The sequence below is a fragment of the Phoenix dactylifera genome, unplaced genomic scaffold (assembly GCF_009389715.1).
Source record: "Phoenix dactylifera cultivar Barhee BC4 unplaced genomic scaffold, palm_55x_up_171113_PBpolish2nd_filt_p 000026F, whole genome shotgun sequence".
Classification (NCBI taxonomy): domain Eukaryota; kingdom Viridiplantae; phylum Streptophyta; class Magnoliopsida; order Arecales; family Arecaceae; genus Phoenix; species Phoenix dactylifera.
Window position 1 is genome coordinate 3,126,250 of NW_024067667.1, and position 23,036 is coordinate 3,149,285.

Here is a 23,036-nt window from a genome sequence, read left to right on the forward strand (position 1 = left end):
ACGCCATGCATGTATTGAAGAAAAACATGTATCCTATGAACAACACTAATTATCCTATACTGTAGATTAGTGAGAAAGAGAGGAAAATTACTACGTATATATCCAACAGTTTGTATGATGATGCTGGTACGTCATGCATGTATTGAAGAAAAACACGTATCCTATGAACTACAGTACTAATTATATAAGGCTATATTGCAGATTAGAGAAAAAGAGAGGGAAATTACTACGTATACATATTTGATGTGAAAGTTTGGCCAGGATTGGCCCGTTTACATTGTCCTCAGATAGATAGATGGATAGAGAGAGAGAGAGAGAGAGAGAGAGAGAGAGAGAGTGGAAATGGAGAACGTAGAGACTAAAAAGGATGTAGTAGTACTAGTAAAAGCGGCAGCAGTTAAACAAGCCACCTTTAACTCTTCCTGGTCTTGCTGTTGTTACCACGGTGGAAGTCAACGAGCACAGTGCTCTTGCATTTGGGGCACTTGGGGTCGTCCTCGGAGAGCATGACGTACATCAGGCACTGTGGGCACCCAGCCAGAACCATCGACGTTGCCTCCGGGCTGTTCGACTCCTTCTGCTCCCCCTCCGACGATACACACGAGCTTGGCGGTGACACTGTGGATGATGATGATGATGACTTGTTGGGGGAATTACCGTCAACAGCTACAGCCCTGCTTGATGGCCCTCCTCTTCCCCTTGGTTGTGGGGGTGATAGGTTCACCTTCAGCTCCACCTTTGGGCTCTTCCCATTGTTACGGCTCATTTCTGCCCTACCTGGAAAATGAGAACCATCCATCACAGTTAATCACATCACAGAAGCCTTGTGTACTAGTTGAATGGTGGAGAAAGAATTACCTTTAAGGTTTGAGGCAATTCTCCTAGCCTTTAAAAAGGTGAGGGGTGATGAGAGGAGGTGACCTTCTAAGGGTGGGGAATGGACAAAAGAAGAACCTCCACCAAGACAACAAGCATGTTAATGGTTCTAGCTCTGAGGTGGTGCTGGTGGTGCTGCTGCTGCACTTCCCATGCCATTATATAAGAAGAGAACTGAAGAGGATCCTTTAATTCATCCTTTATTTCTTGGTGTTTTGATTCTATTTTCCTTTTCTCATTTCTAATAAAGAATTAAGAAGGGTAGAGGGTGCCGAAGTGATGGGAATTGAAGGACCGAGTGGGAAGTTGGAGCTTCAATTGAGGAGCCTAATTTACTAATTGTCAGAAACAACTAATAGTAACAAGATTTGCAGTGTGGGAAGGTGTGGAGAAAAGAGACGGAGAAAACTACAGTAAAACTGCGATTAGAGAATGCAATATTTCTCAGTATTAGAAAATGGAAACAGTAACACCCGTGCCATCAAATTACACATAGTGCAAGTACATTTAAAAATTTCGTAATAACAAAAGAAAACTCTGCCATCTGCATTTCCTTCTTCTATCTCTATTGCTGGCTTTGTCTCTTTAAGAGCGTGTACATACTGTTGGAGGTCTTAACTACCTTTTACTTCAACTTGGCTTGGAGTAAGGTCACTGAGGGCCCACATGCAGGGGGCATGAGAAGTTCATATCTCACGATATGTGAAACATTCAATCACAATGAAAAGAAAAGAAAAAAAAAATTAATGACAAAATAAGTTCAAACTCATTGTTATTACAATATACTTCAGTGAGACAATTTTATTTCCTTCTTTTTCTGAGATATTTTAATCATCAGAACCTATTAAAGTAGTGGTGTTTATTGCACATCTGTTGACCTATTAGCTAGTGCAAATTACATAAATTATCCAACTAAGAATTCATTCTTATTACTATATACTTTAGTGAGACAATTTCAATTTTTCTTTCTGCGAGAATTTCTAATCAACAGAACCTACCAAAGTAGTGGTGTTTACTGCACATCGGTTAACCTATTAACTATCGCAAATTATATGAATTATCCATCAAAGTCTCACAAAATCCAAATCTCACTGAAATTTCATTGAACTGCACTTTTTCTAGATAATCATACATCTACAAGCTAGCATTGGTTGCCTAAAATTTAGTCTTTTTGCATAAAACCCAGATAGCACTGTAATTTTGTTATGAGATATTTCAAAGCAATGGCTATAAACTGTAATTTAACTAGATAAAAATATTTCACAAAATCATATTATATAATAAAACTATTAGAAGGCATGCCCAAGTAATCTATTAATCTTCTATCTCAACAATTATTCCTAATATGAGATTTTAAACTAATTTCTCATGTCCCTGAAAGATGTTTTAGGTGGTGTTATTTTGTTGGTGGTTTTCTGCTACTACTATTAGAGCCTAACTTTTCCAATCAATCATCCTATCCTAAGATGGGAAGTCTAGTTAGATTAATATATGAGACATAAAGTTTCCCATTCTCTTTCCCATTTCTTATTCTCTTTATTATAGCTTTTTGTTCCCCATATTGATATTTGTTATTTCAATTTCCATCAACAAGATTTATTGAGTCGAATGGTTTGTAGCTAGGCAAGTAAATGGGAATAAATGATACACTGGTTATCCTAGTAAATGGGTCTTTAATATAGATGCCACCTGTTAGTAAATGGGTCTTTACTTGCAATTTAATGAAAGATTCGGTCCAGCTAAGGGGTCCTCTGCTCTTAGATGTCAGAAATGATGTGTTAAGCATGCATTAATGCACTTGTTGCATACATTGGTTGAAACCACTTTATAAAATAATAGAGGCAATTTGTTGGGGAAATATGATTTGGTTAATTCTTTCCAAGTATTTAGGCAACTCAAAATATGTAATGCAGGCATGCAAGCATTCAGTCATGCAAAAGCTTCCTACTATCGCATGGCATGAGGGAATTAGTTTCCATTGTGACATGGGAGGTTGGTTGAAAAATGAGTTACCATGCAAGCTTGGGGAACATATTGGGGGACTCGTTGGTGCCCCCAAAGCATTTTGTAAACCACTTATTTGACTTGAAATAACAAGGACATTGCCGTGCAACTGATCATTAATGGCTGGTGGGTGAAATCATTAGCACCTCATGGAATCTAGAGAAGTTACTGCTGTAACTGAAACATGAGGGGTTTATCAGTGGAAGGAGGGTCAACTTCCCCTCCCGAGATACTCATATTAATCCTTAGTCTACTCGGGAATACTTCATGGCTCTCTCTCTATGGGAGCAAGATGCCACTTAAATTCACACCAGAAGTTGGCATATTGGCATGCGTGGCCCACAGGATTGATGCAAGAGAAATTATTGTAACCAAATCATGTAATAACCTAATCATGTGACATATGAAATGGCTGCATAACTTGTAGGGTATGTTCTCAGATAATATATATGCAAGGCTTATGGATATGAACCGAGTACTCAAAGCTATAAAAAAATGAAGTTATGGTTAACATTCTAAAACATACTGAAATATTTCCATCAAAAACACAGTTGTTTAATTACATAATTCAGATACATCTGGTATCAAATACATTCTAACTATATACTCTTTCTCTCACTCATGATTTCAAGTCGTAGCTGAATATCTAGAGTCTTGTGGCTTTGAAAAGAGGCATACAAAGATGACACTAGCTAATAGCTTATCAGAATCCCAACATGCACACACAACATACATAAATAATAAATGATAAACATCAGCAAATATTTCGTTTCATTTGTAACTAATATATATATATATATATATATATATATATATATATATATATATATATATATATATATATATATATATATATATATATATATATATCATCGAAATAGCAAATAGAAGTTCCAACATATATATCACATATTATCAAATTAGTAGTTTCATTCAACAATACTTTCAAATATATTGTTTACCATTGTCCGATTAACAAGGAATGAATCCGACAATATTACTTTTTAGCCTTGGACTAGCCACAATCATGGTTTAGCTTGTGATCGGCAAACCATAGTGGCATACTTCAGCCCGTGGCTGGCAAATTGCAACATCATGCTTTAGCTCGTGACTGGTTAACTATAGCATAATGTTTTAGCCTGTGACTAGTAATCGTAGTACCATGTTTCAACCCGTAGCTAGCGACTGTAATACCATGCTTTAGCCCATGGCTAGCAATCATAGTGTCATGCTTCAGCCTGTGATTAGAAATCCATATCACGTGGCTAGTCCAACTTCCTCTTATCCAATCATCCAAATATGTAAAATCTAACTTTTATAAATAAATACTATATTACATGCTTACCACATTAAAGCATAATTTAATACCATAGTCCATGTAAAAGTAAATAGTATCATGATCCGTACAACATTAAAGCCATCAATATATGATACATACAAACATATATAAAATATCCATATTCATACAAACGATCATACGTGGAGATCCTTACCTCTACTAGTAGCGAAACATGTCAACTCAGTTTACAAGTACAACTTAACATACCCAATTCACTTAAAATTAATATTTGATATAATCATAGAAATTAAATTCTTCATAAAATCTAGAATCAACTGCTTCACTAATTAAATTAATCATCTACTAATTTTTATTTTTTAAAATGCAAAATCAAGGTTTTTGACCTTAGCCCTAGCCCTACATTTTTTACCAGCAGTTGAGGTCAACTTTGAGAGAGAAAGAAGAGATGGAGGGAGAGAGGAAAAGGAAGAGAACAGATAGAGAAAGATTGAGAGAGAGTGAGCCGGGTTTGGACGGACTCAAAGAGAGAGGGGGAGAAAGAAGTTGAGAAAAGAAAGGAGAAAGAGTGTCGATAGAGTAGAAAGGAGAGAGAGAGAGGGCAGGAGAGAAAGAGAGGGAGATAGTGGGAGGGAGACAGAGAGGGAGTGAGAGAGGGGGTTGGGTTCACCTACCAGCCCTATGGCTTGATATAGGAGGGTGAAAGAGAGAAAGAGGGGAGATGGGATAGAGAGGAGAAAGAGGGAGAGATGAAGGAGATAAAGAGAGAAGAAGAAGAAGAGAGAGAGAAGGAGAGGTCATTTGGAGGCTCATCGCTCAAGAAGGGAGGAAGTCCAACAGCTGTGGCAAGGATGAGGGACATGACTGTTTGTGTCTATGGGTTCAGCGAGGCAAGCAACCGAGCGACAAGGGGACACAAGAAAAGTAGGGGATGACTTAGCTACAAAATAGGGGACCAGAAAGTATTCTCAAGGTCGGTTGTTGTCCAATCGACATAATCACAAAAGGATGACAATGGTAGAGAGAGATGAGGTTTAGAGAGGGAGAGAAAGAAAGAGAGAGAAAGAGAGAGAAAGAGAGAGAAGCATGTTCAAGGAATTAGTATGGGGAGAAGAAATAGAGGGAGGGAGACATCCGTGCATGCCCTCCTCCTTTCTTCGCCATATCGATATGACTAAGGGCCACGCCCACCAATAGAGCCGGGGTACGAGAAAAGTGGTAAGGAAACAAAAATTCTTAGGTGTGTGCACTAAAGGAGGGCACCATGCACCACCTTGGCTATGCACCACCATAGCCTTAAACTAATTAAAAAAGTAACAATAGGATAATAACTAGTGTTGCTATGGCTATGCACCACCATGGCCTCAAACTGATTAAAACTTTTCTGTTATGGACATTGTCCATACTCATGATGCTTCTAACATTAAAAATTCTCTTTTGAAAAAAAAATCTTAGCAAGTATAGACAATAATATGAAAAAAAAGAAGCAAAAATGATGATCTGACTCAATAACAACTTCGAAAATGGAGATATGAAATATTTTTATGCCGGCTCTGGCTTCCTAGTTTGTTAAGAATCCTTGACTACTACATGTGACTGAAGGTTTGAATGGTATACCAACGAGAGCAAGATTCTTAGCTAATTAAATATAGAAGTTTATAAAAAATAAAAAATAAAATTTATGTAGAAGATATACTATGGATATTTTATCCCAAATAAATCTAATCCGAAGAGATTTGGGAGCCGTATGCATATTAGAGGGGGGCTTGTTTAATTAAGTTCGAAAAATGAGTGCATCGGTTTTGGACACCCCGCACCCCTCAAGTTGCGTCCCCATAGCCTTTGGACAGTTGGCTTCCTTCCATTACAGGGAATCATCAAGGACCACAGATTTTCTTAAAATGTTAAAAGGAAAGAAAAATTTCCTAATTATTTTATACAATTATTGTAGGAGCTAAGAGAAGTTGAGGAGAGGATAAAACTACCAGTTTAAAGCCTATTTGGATGTCCCTACAGTATTGTTCTAAAAATTTTGTAGAAATTAGACTGTTAGCCCATCTAACTTCTATTTTCTAAAAATCTGTCTAAATCTAGCCTAGATCTCCATAGATTTTTTTCTTTCTTTCCGCAGAATTTGAGCTGAGTCGAGTTTGATTGATACAAGATCATACTTTAAATAGACGGTTCAATTTACAAGTTCTACAGAATTTTTAGCCCACAGCTGTAGAAATAGCTAAACAGATCATTAGAGTGTTAAGCTACAAATCATTTCCCACCACAATTCTGGAGATATAAATTATGAAAAATAGAGATTTAGTTTGCGATGCTACATTTTGGCAGCGGCCGTGCATATGAGAGGGTAGATGGAGATGAAATCATTATAACAATGTGATATCACATCACATACTCTCATGGATACTCCAGAATTCTGGTTTACTATTAAAAGAGATTATATTTCACTACAGTCTGAGTGCATGGAGTTTATAATGGGTCATGGGTCTACTGGACATCTGTATTATTTATAGTCCACGTGTGCCTTCACAGTTGCACCCATGTCCAACTTTAAAATATGCCTCCCTTTTTAGGTAGATTGCTTTTTTAGTTGCAGGCCAAATACTAATTACCCAGTAGGAATAGGTGAACTATTCAAAATTTCCACCATCCTACCACAATGGAACAATTTAATATCAAACATCATAAGTTCATTAGAACTAGCAGTACAAATAGTTTTGACTCCGAGCTGTCCCCCTTATCAAGCTCCAGACAGCATCTTCTTCTTCTTCTAGTTCTTCTTCTTCTTCTTTTCCTTCTTTATTTGTGAGAAAACAAGCTTTAAACAAGTTATGTGGCCTATGGTTAATTAATGAATTAAGCTTTACTCGGTTGGTAGTTACTCACAAGCCCATGTGCACAGCTTTATTTCTAGTCAGATGCGTGAGGGGGTACTTATCGGCTGAAAGAAAATTACAGAGCATTAATTGACTACAAACTGGAAAATCTAGAGGCTTCATTACTCTCCAGCTTGGAAAAGATTTAGATTTAAAGTTATTCAATGAATGAAATCAGCTACTGCTGGGGATTGCTCAATGGACTTGGAGGAAAAAACTGCAGGAACTTCAAACAGTTCTCAGGGAAATATTGCTGTTGCTGTATTAGAAAAAAAAAGAAGATGTATATATACTTGTATGTCTTATAGTGTGTGAAAATAAGTGTAGCACATGCAACCGATATATATCATAAGAGTATGTTAAGTGAAACTGAACTTTAATGTTTTCCATTTTGAAAAAAAAAAATCTTAATGAGTTTCAATGACATTACTAGTGTGTAGAGTTGTTCAATCACTACTTTGATATGTTTAGCTCATAATCATGGTAGCAATATAAGGATTTCATATAACTAGGACTACGATAAAATGTTGTCTAGTTCCTGATTATACATTATTAAGCACAAGCCATAGAATCCTGTAACAAAGATGTAAAAGGTTTTTGCATTTTCACCTTTAGGGATATTGGTCTTTTAAGAGTAGGAAATATTTTTGGAACAGAGCTATAAAGCATAAAAGAAAATATTCTAATTTCTATACAAAACTAGTTATAAGGCACATCGCCTATGCATAAATGACAAACAAAAACAAATAATAAGAAGTTATAACTAGTGTAAACATAAACAGTATATTGCGTATATATAGGATGAATTAGTTCTACAGACTTGTGTTTGAGCCTTGAAGTTAAGAAGTTATAAGGCGCATCGCCTATGCATAAATGATAAACAAAAACAAATAATAATAAGTTGTAACTAGTGTAAACATAAACTGTATATTGCTTAATATAGGATGAATTAGTTCTACAGACTTGTGTTTGAGCCTTGAAGTTAAGCTTAGGATGGATTGTTATCTTTGAATCCATCATTATTGTTAAAGATTATAACAATTCAATGTTTCATTTAGGTAGGATTCGTGGATCTACCAGAAAAAAGTTATAACATCCACTCCCGGTGTTTAGGAGGCCATTGGCCTATAATTACATTGTGGACTTCTAACATCCATAAGGGTGATTGAAGCACGAATGGGGAATCCCAACGATCTGAAAAATTTTATTGGCATGAATGTGGATGGATGGAGATAGGAAATATGGATGAAGAAGTGAGATAAATCATGTCAATCTATGTGACAAGCTGAGGAATATTCCACTAGCCTTGCCAATATATAAGAAAAACTGAATATTGGCCAATATAGAATAAAACTGAGATCAACTATACTCTCAAGTATCGACTCTCATACTAGTCATTGAAAGATCCATAGAACATTGTCATGATATATGTGATTAGCAAAATAAGACATACATACATATATACATATGTATATATGTAAATGCATGCATGCATGGATACATACATACATACATATACACACACACACACACACACATATATACATACCCACACACAAATATAGGATGAATTATGCTTCTTTCAAGAGAAAAGGGTATCTACACATCTAAAAATCAATAATAGGACACCTAAATGGGAGATCCACATCATTGATCATGATTTCTACACAAATCATGTGTTCTAATTGCATCTAACCAGTGTACCAAATGAGTACAAAAATATATAGCTAAAATGATATATGAGCATATTTTCCTATGATTTAAGAATTAAAATATTTTAATTTTTAATCTATATATATATATTAATATGTCTAGATCATGATCAACATAGTGAATTCTCAATTTAGATGCTTTGTCATATATTTTAGTAACTATCATAATGAAAATTGATTGGAAGAAGGAATAGACTCACTTTCTTTGAGTTTCTTAGTGCATCATAAAGAGAGTTTTCACATCTTATACTAATAAATTAATATAGTAGGTAGTACTCTATTATTGAAAATAGAAATGATATTGAGTCTACCCAAAATAGGGGAAGAAAATTAAGTAGTATGACCTATGTAATAACCCAAACCAACTATAACTTGACCTGCTTGAGCCCCATTCCCCTCTTTTCTAATTGGGCGTGCATGTTCCCTTAGAGATCCCCCTCGTATGCTCTCCTCAACTCTTTCTTATGTGAGCCCTCGCATGTTGTGATCTAATGATCTTGTACATACACATACACAAAACTATGCTCCTCTAGAGAGAAGAAAGTATATACTCCTTGTTGCCTAGCTATGCAACCCAAGAAGGGAGTGAATTGAGCTTCTAGAAAACTTAAATATAATGTAGCGGTGCATCCGATCAAATGGTCACGAAACATGAGGGGGCGCTATAACTGATCTATGCTGCAACCAACATAGAGATGCGAAGAAGCCTGACACGTGCCACACATTTGACCAAATAGCTAGAAAATAAGCGGTTGCTATAGATGTTTTGGCATCTTTTACTATGATTGATATGTGGCTGTGAAAAAACCGAACATACATCGCACGCAGGTCTCCTTTGGACCGTCCTTTAATGTGGAGGATAGATTTGCACTCTTGCATGATGAAAGGTTTAGTACTTAATTTTCTAGTGAAATATCTAAATTTAGGTTAATAGTTACACCAATATTAACCATAAACTATTATGCATTTTGTATGGAATTGCAAATATATCTCTGTATTTCAAATTGCTACCATGTCAATCCTGTATTTTGTATACTGCTTAAATAGAACCAAAATCCGCCCAGTTTCCATCATCGCTTATTGGAAATGGATACATGCAGCTGATATGGAGGAACTTGTCTGATGCGGACTCAGTTGTATCTAAGTGCCAAAATACTCGCTAGATGTCAAAAGTTCCTACCAAAAACACCATCCTAGCCCCAACATAGTAGAAGATCTCTTGGGGAGACGACATGATTCCACCACAATCCCCACATCGACGGCCACGACACCAACTCTAGCTCCATCTCGAACACTTTTCAATGCAATGCCGCTAGCAGCACGAAGTCGAGCATGACGCACACCCTGCTTCCTACTAGCAAGAGGAAGTTGGTGAAGTTAGGCACCAGCATCACAGCTCACTGCCACCACTAGCAACCACCACGACCAAGCATAGTACCTCTTCTCGTAGAACCACCTCTCCACCACTTGTACACAGGATCCGTCATCTCTAGAAATGTGAAGAAGAGGTTGATACAGAGCCCCAACTAGACCAGCACGGTGACAATGCCGATGTCCAAGCTGGTGGTGATGATGTCAGGGGTGTCATCGCCGAAGATGAAGTAGCCGAGTATGCTAGAGAGGCCATAAATGAGGGTGACGAAGGACATGGAGAGCCTATGGATCTTATCGAATTTGGCTTTGTCGGCGGCCTTGGCCTTAAGGAGGACCATGTCGATGCCCTCGAGGGTGTAGACGGCAATGCTGACACTATAGAGGAGAAGGAATGGGCCAGCGAAGGCATGGAGAGGTGGGGGGTGGGCAAGGAAGAAACGACATCCTCACAGAGGATGACGACCATGGTGTTGAGATCGACAATATCGGTAAAGATGTTAGGGAATGAGGAGGGTTGAGGGTTTTGATGGAGTTGAGGCCAAGCTAGAAGGGAAGCATGGCCTTGATGTAGATGGGTTTTTTTTTTTTGGGGGGGGGGGGGGGCGGTTGAGGAAATAGGAACGGATTATAGGGGTAACAACCTATGACCTCATCCACAAAAACTAGATAGAAGATATTATTTGGATTTCTTGATCCTATATAAATACCCAAAATCTATCCAACGAATAATCAACGTAGGACTAAACACATGCCCGCATTGGTCTTCACAATAGGAAAGACGGTAGAAGTGGGTTAGGGTGTTGGAGACGAAGATGAACCGACGCAGAAGCCGGCCTGGCTGAGGATGATCATCATGTAAACGACGGTGAGGCCAGTGGAGCCAGCGATGGCAAGGCTAAGGTCATCCAAGGAGGCCATCTTAGAGAAGCCCTAGTTGTGTTCGAGGTTGTAATAGGTCTCGAAGAGTAAGAGCATATAGTAAAAGGTGAGGGCAATGATGGCGACAAGGCGGGTGCCAGTGGCCCACCCAACGTGCATGAAGGTGTAGAAGAGGCCAAGGATGCCAGCACCAATGATTATGATGAAGATGTTTGTGAAGGTCTTGGTTTGAGAGGAGAGGTGGGCAAAAGAGGCGTGAGATAGGAGGAGAGGGCTCATCAGGTCCACCAGGCCATCGGAGGAGGAGCTCACCTTCTTGTTCTTCATGCTCTCAAAACCCATTGATTTCTATCATTCCAGCGAGGAGAGAGAGAGAGAGAGAGAGAGAGAGAGAGAGAGAGAAGAGGAGATAGGGCTACTCCTTTGGCAGAAATTTTTGGCACCTTGCATATATTTTGGCACCTAGACAATTAAATATGGCTCATGATCAACTCAAGTCTATATTAGACAACCTCATCCTCGTCAACTACCCTACAAGGCACCTCGGGCGAGTCATGATGAAATTGGATAGATTTTAGAGCTATTTGAGCAATATGCAAAATGTAGAGTTGATATTGTAGCAGTTTGAAATATAGAAGAGCATTTGCAATTCTATTAAAAGAGGAGGGGGCATTGATATAAATTGATATATAATTTTTTTCGAAGATTTGCATATTTTAAGAGGTTAAACTTTAAAAAACATGCATTGTCACATGTCTAGCTTGGGTGGTTGGGTTGGGTTAGGGCATGACAATCTTAAAGGGTTTGATCGAAATTTAGCTAAATCATGAGAATTCCTAATTCTAGTATAAATATTATGGCTTGCAATAACTAACCTGTCCACCTAAGATATACCTAGGTTTGGATAAGGATTTCTAAGATTGTATTTGTGCCAGGTTTAGATTAGCCAAAACCAACTCGAATATAAATAGATCAAGCATGAGTTTGACCTTTTAACTCAATAGGTCATTATGTGCAAAATAAACCCTTAAAATCCATCCCCCAACTTCTAGAGTTGTGATAATTGTGTAGTAAGCCAACTCCTACCTAATAATGAATTCAAAAAATCAAAAAGCTTCATAATTAATATTAAGAATACATTAAAGTACTATATATTTTGGTTCTTCACTTTTAATTCCTTCTTCTTGCTTTGAGCCTACTTCGTCTTACCTTTTTTCTCTAATTTTTGTTTCTAAAAATGAAAACAGAAAAATCAAGATGAAACCAGTATTATTGTTTCTTTCTTCTATATATAAAACTAAACTCATTATCTCTATGTAGGAACTCAATTTTATCATATTGAACTCTTTCTCGTTTTTTAAATATCCCTTTCACCACCTCCACTAGTATATTGCCACTATAGTTACCATTACCACTATTATCATGATTGCTACCGACTCAATATTACCATCACTTCTACTGTTATTATGACTATTTCTACGGTCACTGCCACCATTACCAGCATTGCCACAACCAAATATGAGAGAGAGGTAGGTTTTTATTTTCTTTGTACTTATAAAAATAAAAGTAAATTGACTATAATAAATATGTTTTTATTTTTAAAAGCTCAAAAGTAGATATAAAATCTTTATTTTCTAGTTTCTTAAATTAGAAAGGAAAAGTGATGCAAAATTCTTTCTTGATTTATTTTGATGTTTAACACTATTTCATTTTCATTTATTAAAACATATAATTGACAAGTGCTGAGTTAATTGGATTTATATAATAAATATGGATCCATATAAAATAAAAGGGGTGCTACTATAACTCAGAAAGATCACTTCAAAAATTACTCAGGTTTCTTGCACCAACCATTTCGCTTCATTTAATGGCACACTTCATAATACCAATTCCGAGAAATTAGAATACACCACACCGAGTGTCCTTTAAAATGATATTCTTGAGTTGCTTGACATTTTTTGCAAAAATAAATGTATTGGACATAAAAGTATTTTTTTCCTACCTGATTTTATAGTTAAGGGTTTTTCGAACCCAAATCTAACCTTGCCCATTGGCAGAACTCAAAATAATATTCGCACCAATGAAGACATTTTGAATTGTACGGCCTTGCTTGATAGAGTAGAATTGAAGAATAATCACACTATTGATTAGATGCCTCTGTAGAGGAGTTTGATATTGATGAGCGAAAACTGATCCATACAAATGATTCATACTGCATCATCTACGATTATTGTTACAAGCACCAACCCACAAACATGCATGTTTTACAAGCTAGTTGATGAAAAGTGTGTGTCCACTGGAAACAGCATGATCCTATAACCAATGATTCAGAAAGCTTCAGTAGCAATGGCTATAGTAATATGATACTTCAGAAAAGATAGTACCAATTAAAACAAACATAGTTAGATAATTACACATTAGGGCAACAAGAATTCACCATACTAAGACAAAATACGCAAAATAAAGATTTCATATTGCCAACATCCCCTTTATCAGGCAATTAAACCATCTCTGTATGAAGGATGTTATAGCATTGTGATGTCTTGATTTTGATCACCTGAATGACTGTGACTAGTAAATAAATATGATTCCAGTATGAACTATCGCCCATTGCAGCTAGATAGCTCCAAATCAAATCATGTAACATTAATCTTCCAGGATCAGCTGCTTCTCAACTTCATTAACATTTTCAGTCACAGATGATTCAGTTCCATGTATTGTTTTATTGCTCCCTCGGCAGTGCAGCAACTGTCGCTGAAGGCTCTGGACAAGCATATTGAGTTGTCGAATGCTATTTTCTTGAGATAAGATTATCTGCAAGAAAAAAATAGTTCTGAAGTAAATGAAGGAAACATTAATAACCAAATAAAAAGGAAAAAGAAAAAAAGAAAATAAAAGAAAAGCAATCAATGCAGAATTAGCATGAATGAAGGTTCTATTTTGGACTTCTACCGTGCCAAGACAGCTAAAACAACAGCTTGAGTTTCAACATTGTGAATTCAAATTCTCAGTATAACAGACTTCAAATGTAAGCAACATAATTTCACCCAGAGGCAGATTGTTCATCTAAATTTTTCTAAGATTACCGATGGTTTATCTACTTAAAAAAGTCAAGATCACTTGACTTGAGCTCTTTCCAAGTTAAATCGGAGAATAAAAAAGCATACACAAGCATGTTCCTATCCTAAGTTGCAAGCTACATTCTGCACATGCAAGACCTCATCTTCAGGTAACATAGGTACTTGATAGCAGAAAGCTAACTATATAATGTGATACAAACAGGAAGGTCCTTTACAGATCAACCTATAAGCACGAATCAGGATAAAAGAATCGATAACCCTCAGTATTGAACTTAAGAAGTCAGGCTCATCCACTTGGATTTCATGTCATATTAGGTCGCAAATATGCAGCAAGAGAACCTCGTTCAACTTGGAAGGTTTTGGCCTCACTAGACAACACAGTAGACAATAACAAAGGGAAGCCAAATGGGCTGCAAGTTGCTTAAAAAGAAATTTGGTTTAGAGTTTATCTAAAGTCAAACAGTAGGATTGCACATGACTGAGAGTGAGGTAAAGAATCTGAAAGTTGAACTCATCCACCCTGAACTAATCTATTACAAACAGAAATGTGAGCAAGAAACATAAACTCTGTGATCATTTTATTAAATTTTTTTAAAAAGATTTAAAAATTTTAAATGGGCCATCCAAATTGAAGATTCATGCCATTAAAGAAGATCTATACCATAAAAATTGCCTAAAAATCAAAATTTATGTTTATTATCTAATCTATGCACCAAGTGACTACAAAATGAACAAGTTTAGTTGCGCCTACTTGATGCTTAGGTTAGAAAGCACCAAAATATATGAATTTTGGTTTCTATGAAAATTTTATAACATGGATCATCTTCAATGGTTTGGATCTTTAATTTGGATGTTGATCATTGATTTTTAATTGTTAAATATTTTCCAAAGATTTAAATTAAGTGTACAGTGTCCAACTATATTTATCTACCTATCTACACCAAAAAAAAAATGCCTAAAAATCAAAACTCGTGCATTTTAATGTCAGTAATCTATGCATCAAGTAACTACAAAAATTAATGGTATCAGTTGCACCTACTTGATTGCTTAGGTTGGAAACTAGCAAACACATGAATTTTAGTTTATACGCGAACTTTATAGCTTAGATCATCTTCAATGGTTTGGATCTTTAATTTGAATGGTCAATTATGGATTTTGAATTGTCAATCCTTTTCCAAAGACTTAAAATAAAGTGTGCAGTCCAATAGTTGGAAATTTGTGACTATGCCATTCATTCAAAGTCATGAATCTATATATATGGCAACATAAACTCCTTTACTCTCAAGAATTGTTTTGATAAAAGCTAAGTCACTTAAGAGACTTTTCTAAGCATTAACTTCTCTACTATTTACAAATGATCATGTTCGAAAGAAGTTGCATATTTTTGAGTTAGACAATCCTAAGACTGAAAATATACAATGGATGAAGAATTGATACAAAGAATGAGCTTAAACACTAAAGGGATTAGTAGTTCAAAGCTTCAAAATTTAGCAGAACAGTTGACACCACAACTGTATCCTTTGCTACCTTTTTATATTACAATTTGTTAGTGTAGCAACCAAGCAATTATACAAGAGCCAAACCCAAGGCCAAAGTATTTTTGTAACTTCAAATATACCATTCATTGATATTGTGAGCTTACAAAACATGCTATGTAGATGCGGATAAAACTTATTATTGATCTCTATTAACTAATTACGGATCAATCTTGAACATATCCCATGGGCTCGATATCTGTTTGACCCAAGCATTTGAAAGTGAGAAAAACAACCAGTTAACCAAAGCTTTCGCTTCGTTGGTCTTTCTTGACAAAATCCAGATCTTTTGCTATGAGAATTTTTAAAATATATCTTCTAGAGTTGGCTGTTCTGTGAGTATATAGAATATTGTGTTTATGTGTTAGGGAATAGATTTGATTTGGTAAGAGTACAATTGTTTGTTGTCTTACCATGCGATCACCTTCTTTAAAAAGGAACAGTCTGTTGTGTATTAATATGATAAGTTATAGGGATCTAGTGAAAAGAGGAAACATATTCTGAGTCTCTTGTTTCCTATTTAGGGGCCATATGAGATTCCACCAAGGCATTCTGCAAGGCCACATCTGCAACTTCCTCCTTCTGAAGGTAGTGAGACAGTCTTACCCCTCATCTCATGCCTTCTCTAGCCTCGCTGGTGGCAGTCAGTCACCTAACGGTCCCCTAGAATCGTTTTGCATGAATTATGTTGCAATGTCATTTGCATTCGGCTCTGAGATGGAGTATTATTCCTTCCAACCCCAGTTTTGGCCTCCCAACAACTTACCAATCCTCACTATTTGTCACTGGCACCAGCATGATTGCATTTTTCCAACTAGGATGGATAACTCAAGTTGCCACAAGCTCCACCTAATTGAGTGATAAATCGAGTTATGCTAGCATTACCATACCATATATTTTTTTAATCAAAATATGTTTTGGTCCCATGACCAGATATTCCATTAGCTTCAAGGTCATTGAATACTTGATAGGAAACTCGATCAACATTTTCTCCCCTGTATCTTCTATCTCCCTTCCTATTAATATTCTAACTCATTCTCATCCTCTATTCTTTGCTTAGACAACAGGTGATCAATATGACTTAATGGTGTGGTTAATTTGAGTTCTTTTTCTGTTTGACTGTCTTTCCCCTCCAATGGTACTTGAACTTCACTCAAAGTACTAGGTAAAAGCCACCATTGCCATCAAACTTAATATTGTGCAAGAATCATTTCTTTGCTACCCTACTACAAGATGAAGATATCATAATATAAGAGTCCATTTGGCATTAATTTTAATTTTTGTCTATTTGTAAAAACAAAATCACAGAAATCGAGACAAGAAACATGTTTGGTGCTATTGCTTTTACTTTCTATTTTCTAAAAATCATTTTCATTAGTTCTAGAAAGAAAGAAAGAAATATTTACATCCAATATTTCAAAAATAAGAAATTTATGTTTTACCACCACCAACATCGCCTCAACCATTGTTCCCTCCACCACAAACATTTTTGTCACTTGCTGCCTCCATCAGCACCGCCACCCCCACCACCTTCACCACACCGCTAATGATGCCACCACCAAGTTAGCTACACTACCACCTCCTCAACCACACCACAATTGCCATTACTGCCACCGCCGCCACCATAGTTGTTGTCATTGCCACCACCAACCCTGATGCCCCCGTTACACTGTTGCCGCCACTGCTTTTATTACCACCATTGTTGCTATTTCCACCACATCACTAAGACCCCACCACCACTACCGTCATTGTTGACGCCATCATCAACACCTCTCCCACCACCCCTGCCAACACTACGATTACCTCTACTGCCACTACTATCACCTCCACTACTATCATCATGTTTATTTTTTTAAAAAAATAATTAATTATATCAAACATTTTTTATCTTTAAAATTTTGAAAAATATAAATGGAGTTTCTTTTTGTTGTTGTTTTTGAAAAAAATGAATGTGATGCCAAAGGCAGCTATCTAATTTGCTTTTCCCTAAGGACAGGATTTGAAAGATACTTTGTTGACTTCCGCTACACATCTACAAATGCATGCATATTGGTGTGAATTGAAGCATGTTCTAATTGTGAAGCACAAATTCACTTTTCTTGTGGATTAATATTTTCTATTGCATATATTTGATGTTTCTTTCTAGATAAAACTAAAATATGCTCCATTTACCTCTCAGCTTATTGCATTCTGAACTTGTTAAGCTACCATCGTAATCCATGATTAATGTACATGTACGTGGCTTATCAAAAGCAATGGGGTTCTAAATCAACATGCTCTAGAGTATGCCTTTGATCTAATTAACCAAATCATAAGCTCTCCTTGCATGGCAAATAACTCTAGGACAAGTCCAAAGTCCTGCAATAATCCGACAACTTAACTTTGATGGAATGCTCCCCTAGTAAAAAAAACCTTGTAAATAAAATAAGTCAGGGTGTCAAAGTAGCTTTCCAATGCTTTAAATAGAAAGACTCTTTAAGAAATGCATTCTTCATATTCTATATAATATGCTAATGCTTTCTTATGTTACCACTTTCCCTTGACACCCTCACTCAACAAGGAACCAAGCAATCACACCACATGATTATCCTTTTTTATTATTAATTTGTAATTAAGGGTGCCAATGCCAACACATTGTCAATGTTGTCTGGGCTAATGAAACAATAAACTTGGCACAATTTGCACCATAATGTTTTCCTTACAACTTTGGAGAAAAGCTTCTCAGATTTGGATGTTACATAAATAAATTATAATGTCTTACTTCTGATAAAAGTGTTAAATGTTCCTTGTGAATATGATGGAACCTATCGATATTGTAAAATTAGTAGTTTCAACTAATTGATTTTCTTCAATACTAGATGTTAAAATATAACTAAATTACTTAATGAAATATTATTCATGATATTTATTATGCATAAGTTGGTTAGTTGTTTATGTGGACATAATCTTCTCCACAAACAATCTAGCCTCTGTACACTGCTCAAGTATAACATACATACATGGCTGCATGGATGTTTCACATTTTATGATTACAACACTATAAGGCGGGAGAGTAGCATTGCACCCATCCCTTGTAGGCATCTTCACATTCATTAATGCGGACAGATCGCATCACAAGGAATACATTGGTGCTAGCAGGTCAACTCATAGAGCTGATGCTATCCTTGTACAGCACCTTCAGATTGAATACATCTTATGACATCCGATGCATCATGGCAAGAGGAGAGATGTGGGGATAAGGTGGCAAATTTCAATGAAGAAGTCAAAGCTAAAAGTGAGCAAACCGAGTAATCATTTTGAAGTCCTATGGGGCAAGTTGCACCTCTACCATCTCGCCAAAAGAGATGGGCGGGGCTGGGGATTGACGTGCAAATGAGCCATCAGCACCATCCTCAACATCATTGGGTAAAAGATGACTATAACATGAATATTCAAATGTTCTAATATGAGTCTGGTGTGTCCATTACTGTGTCCAGAATCTCATGTATCGAAACAAGTCTTTGACTACAAATTAAAATGCATTTGGAGATGTGCAAGATTGTGTCATTTCCACTGTACAAGGATATGTTGGTCAACTGCATCTGACCAGTGCTAGCATTTCTTTGGTCATGCCTTTGTCATGTATATGCGGTTAATAACTTCGAACACAAGGGCAATTTGTAGATGGTGTGCAAACAAATGATACTTCTCTAAGCTTTATATAATCCATAACCCACCTAGAGACTTCCTTAAACAATGTCCAATGTACAACTCTGTTACTTGAACAATGATAATGGACTAGCTTGGTTTGCAACTTAGAAGGTGATTGGCAATTACTGCAACCCTAGAGCGACGCAATGAGGATACACTAACAGCCACCTAGCAGGACATGCTCTAAACATGCAATTACTGCTTTCACATGATGGCATGCTAAGCTCAATTCTGTAAGTTATAATAGCATGGTATGGGATTGCTATGCCACATAATGTTTTCTAACCATAAAAGTACTCTCAGCTTACTTATAATGGGCCTAGGTTACCAACTTACAATATTTGAGTCCAAATAGGATTCCCTCAATGTAAAACTCCATTGTATCCACACAAAAAAAGATAAAAAATCACTAAAATACTAACTTATTCCATCCTACATAAAAGACCATTAAAATCTTTCCAAATCAACCTAATGACTTTTAAACTTTTCTGAACTAACCTAGACGTAAAATAGGACCTTAGATGATAATTCCAGTCATAATAGGACTCAAAAATCCACTAGAAAAAACAGTTCTGAGAATTAGCTGGAAAATTTGATAAAAACAAGAAAAACTTCACCTAGTCCTGACACTCCACAAAACTACAAATTTAAATAAATCTAATTTGTACATAAACTACACAAAATAGCACTCATGAATGAGTGGAACAGATGAATCAAAAATTAGAAAAAATTCTCCAAAACTAGAAAAAATTCTCCAAAACTGAGAAAAAGCTTGTGCTGATTACAGACTAAGCCCAAATATGAATTGTTGTAGCCCCCATGCTCCCCAAGTATAAGTTCAAGACAAAACCTTAGATAACAGTATAAATATTCTCATTATTGTTAAATAACGTTTTAACTAGTGATCTTTTATAGGTACTCAAATTTGGAATGCAAGGAATGACCCAACCATCCAACTTGAAAACAATGTTTGTGAATAACGTTTGGACAAATAAATAAAGCATCGACAAGCTCAATATAATGTATTATCACAACCAAAACACTATCCGTAACAATGCATGTAAGATGAAAGATATCTTGTGTTGCTATTCAACTCCAGTCTCTATTTGGTTAGCAGAGACGAAGGTGATGACAACACCAACTGTATGAGTTCTCTTTTGACGTCCAATGCCACCTTGAAAATTTTAGCAAGAGGACACTTAAAAACTCAAAAACAATGTATGCCAAGACAGTCCAATAATACATAAATGAGAACTGACAAAAGATAAGACATGATCCATATGACGTAAATGCAATGGATAAGTATGTTTGGTACATCTACTACAATTTAATTTTAAAACTGCTGCCAAATGACTAAAGAATTTGAACTTATTTTGATGGGTCAAAATTTAACAGTACCTATCCAAAAGATGCAGCTCAAGAAACTATCATCACAATTGATATGGCAGGAGAGTTACCTTTTCTTTAACAAGTTCTTCCTTATCCAACATATGTTGCTTCCTTTGAGAGATTGATGGATTTGCTTCAACTTCACTCAAGATTTGTTGCTTCCACTCAAAATGAGACGTTATGATAAGTAACAAGAGTAGGAAAAAAAGCACCATAGGTCTGGACATCATTGTAGGAAGTTGTCAGTGGATCTGTAACAAGCGAATACCAAGAGCACTGTTATAACTTAGTCCATAACAAATTAAAGTTAACTCTAATTATCATTTAAGGGAAATGAAAAGGGATGTAGTTGGGGGAGGTGGGGGGAGGGGGGTCGAAATTTCAGCTCATTTAGCCAAAAGGCCTTTTGGGTCATTCACCTACAATTTCAGAATTTTGAACCAGATATGGCCAGGGCCATGAATGCTAACAAAGAGGTGATCATCCAACAGTAGCAATCGAAACATTCCAAAGAGAACTCTGAAGTGTAGATCACATTAAGTTCCCCTAGATATTTCTCCAAAATTATCAGTTAATATCTATCAAGATCAATAATCAAACCAACTCAACAAGTTGCATAATTTCATCCAATGGCTTTTACAAGTGCTATAAACTGGGCCAGGCTTCGGTTACTCGACAGTAATTTATTCAGTTTAGTCATATTACAATTATCAGAGCAAGATTTCAATTTCTCCAGCACGAAAACCTAGAAAGTTAGAAAAAAAATATTGAAATATAAAAGAAGACAACTCAGAAGAGGATTCTCCACTTGGCACGAATACACATTCAAGAAAGATCTCATTCTCCAATTTCCAGTGATCAACCGAGCAACTAGGCTCGGTTATAGCAATCACTCACGCCTTTAATCGCCAATCCTCAAAGGGAAGATTCAAGATCCCATTTTTTTTGGCTAAAGCGAACAAAATAAAAAAGAAAAGAACCCAGCTTCGAACAAATACTTCTCATCCATCAAACATTCATGTAATAAGAGACCTTAAACTAGAATTTTTTTCCCCAGGAATCCTCTTAAAACCAATAAAAAATCCGGAAGCCGATCCAAGACACATCATTCAGTTTCAGAGTGGAAAGAATTGGAGAGGACATCAATCAAGGGAGCGCAAGAGGACAAGAAAACTCACCGGGAGCCCCATTAGACGGCAGATTACTCCAATAAATTCGGGGATCTAGAGAAGAACGACGGCTTCTGTAGACTTCGCCTGCGCTCGCGCCTTGCTGCTTTGCCTTGCGACGGAGAGACTTAGAGTTTCCGAAGGCAAGAGGCCCTGCTGGCTGCTGCTGGCCATGGTTTTTGTCGGTGAGGGCTGGGTTTTGGTTTTGACCGGATCGCCATGTCGATTCCAGGGGCTTCTTTTTGTGCTTTTCCACCCAACTGCAGCAAACGCGGTTTAGACTTGGCCAAAGGTATGTCCGCCAATTGACTTTGACATGCACAGGTGACGCTGCACGTGCGGTAAAATTTTCCATAATTTCCGCATATGATCAATATATATATAATCTGAATTAATATTAATTATAATAAAATATTTTTTTTCACCCTTTCCTTTAGATTTGCCTAAAAATATAAGATAAAATTAAATTCATAATTCTGGTATTGGTGACAACAAGGAGCTTAAATTCCATAATAACATTGAAAAGCATGGTTATTCGCTAGTTTAGAAGGTCAAAAGAGCTTGATGAATAAAGAAATAGAATGAATATAATAAGTTTTATGATTAATGAAAAATTATGTGAGAGCGTATTGAAGAATTTTTCTACTAGTGATGTCTATTTTTTATTATTATTATTTTTTTAAAAGGCTGAAACTTACCTAAACTAAATCTCTAATTAGATCCGAAAATATACTAACAATTTAGCCGCTCTCCGGCAACAACGCCAAAAACTTGATACGTTCGCAAAACTACTCTCCCAAGTACAGAAGAATCGCACAAGTAGTATAACTCGGAAGTCCGAGGTCAATTCCTCATGGAGCGATCTATGTGTTATTAGCGTAATTCTAGATGTAATTTCAGATGGTTTCTAAAAATTGAAAGTAGAGAATAATAAGTAAATAAACAAAGTTCAATGAAATAGAGATGGTTAGAGATCCAAAATCTTCCTTGACTATATTACATCCAAGGAATAAACTCTACGGTTCTTGATTTAGAGATTCAAAAGCAGAATAGATCTAATCATGGAATATATTTCAGGAATACATGAAGTCAATTTCTAAGCATTCGTCGTGCCTATTACGTCTACGACAAATCCAATACTAA

General features: G+C 36.4%; 1 protein-coding gene and 1 non-coding gene across 3 annotated transcripts; both read right to left on the bottom strand.

The window, feature by feature from the left end:
* Positions 1 to 13,290: 13,290 nt before the first annotated feature.
* Positions 13,291 to 22,136, bottom strand: LOC103713645. 2 transcript variants are annotated; one of them, XR_003386886.2, is made up of 3 exons: positions 21,903 to 22,136; positions 20,793 to 20,975; positions 13,291 to 13,844 (listed from the first exon to the last, which is right to left on the bottom strand). XR_003386886.2 is itself a non-coding variant. In XM_026807173.2 (2 exons), exons 1-2 carry the CDS (start codon positions 20,952 to 20,954, stop codon positions 13,677 to 13,679), a joined length of 330 nt encoding a protein of 109 aa, XP_026662974.1. In that variant the 5' UTR covers positions 20,955 to 20,969; the 3' UTR covers positions 13,291 to 13,676. The 2 variants fall into 2 exon arrangements, 1 of the variants encoding a protein (XP_026662974.1); XM_026807173.2 differs by lacking the exon at positions 21,903 to 22,136 and having other exon boundaries at positions 20,793 to 20,969.
* On the bottom strand, positions 20,408 to 20,517 carry LOC113463143. The gene has a single exon (XR_003386888.2). It is a non-coding gene; the product is annotated as a small nucleolar RNA snoR97 (small nucleolar RNA).
* Positions 22,137 to 23,036: the final 900 nt, after the last annotated feature.

What these genes read in the sequence shown, in the direction of transcription:
- LOC103713645 (XM_026807173.2), bottom strand. Translation starts at nt 20,954, where the DNA reads ATGATGTCCAGACCTATGGTGCTTTTTTTCCTACTCTTGTTACTTATC. An exon ending in AAGAACTTGTTAAAGAAAAG is followed by an intron (nt 13,845 to 20,792) that starts GTAACTCTCCTG and finishes TTTTTCTTGCAG; the next exon opens with ATAATCTTATCTCAAGAAAA.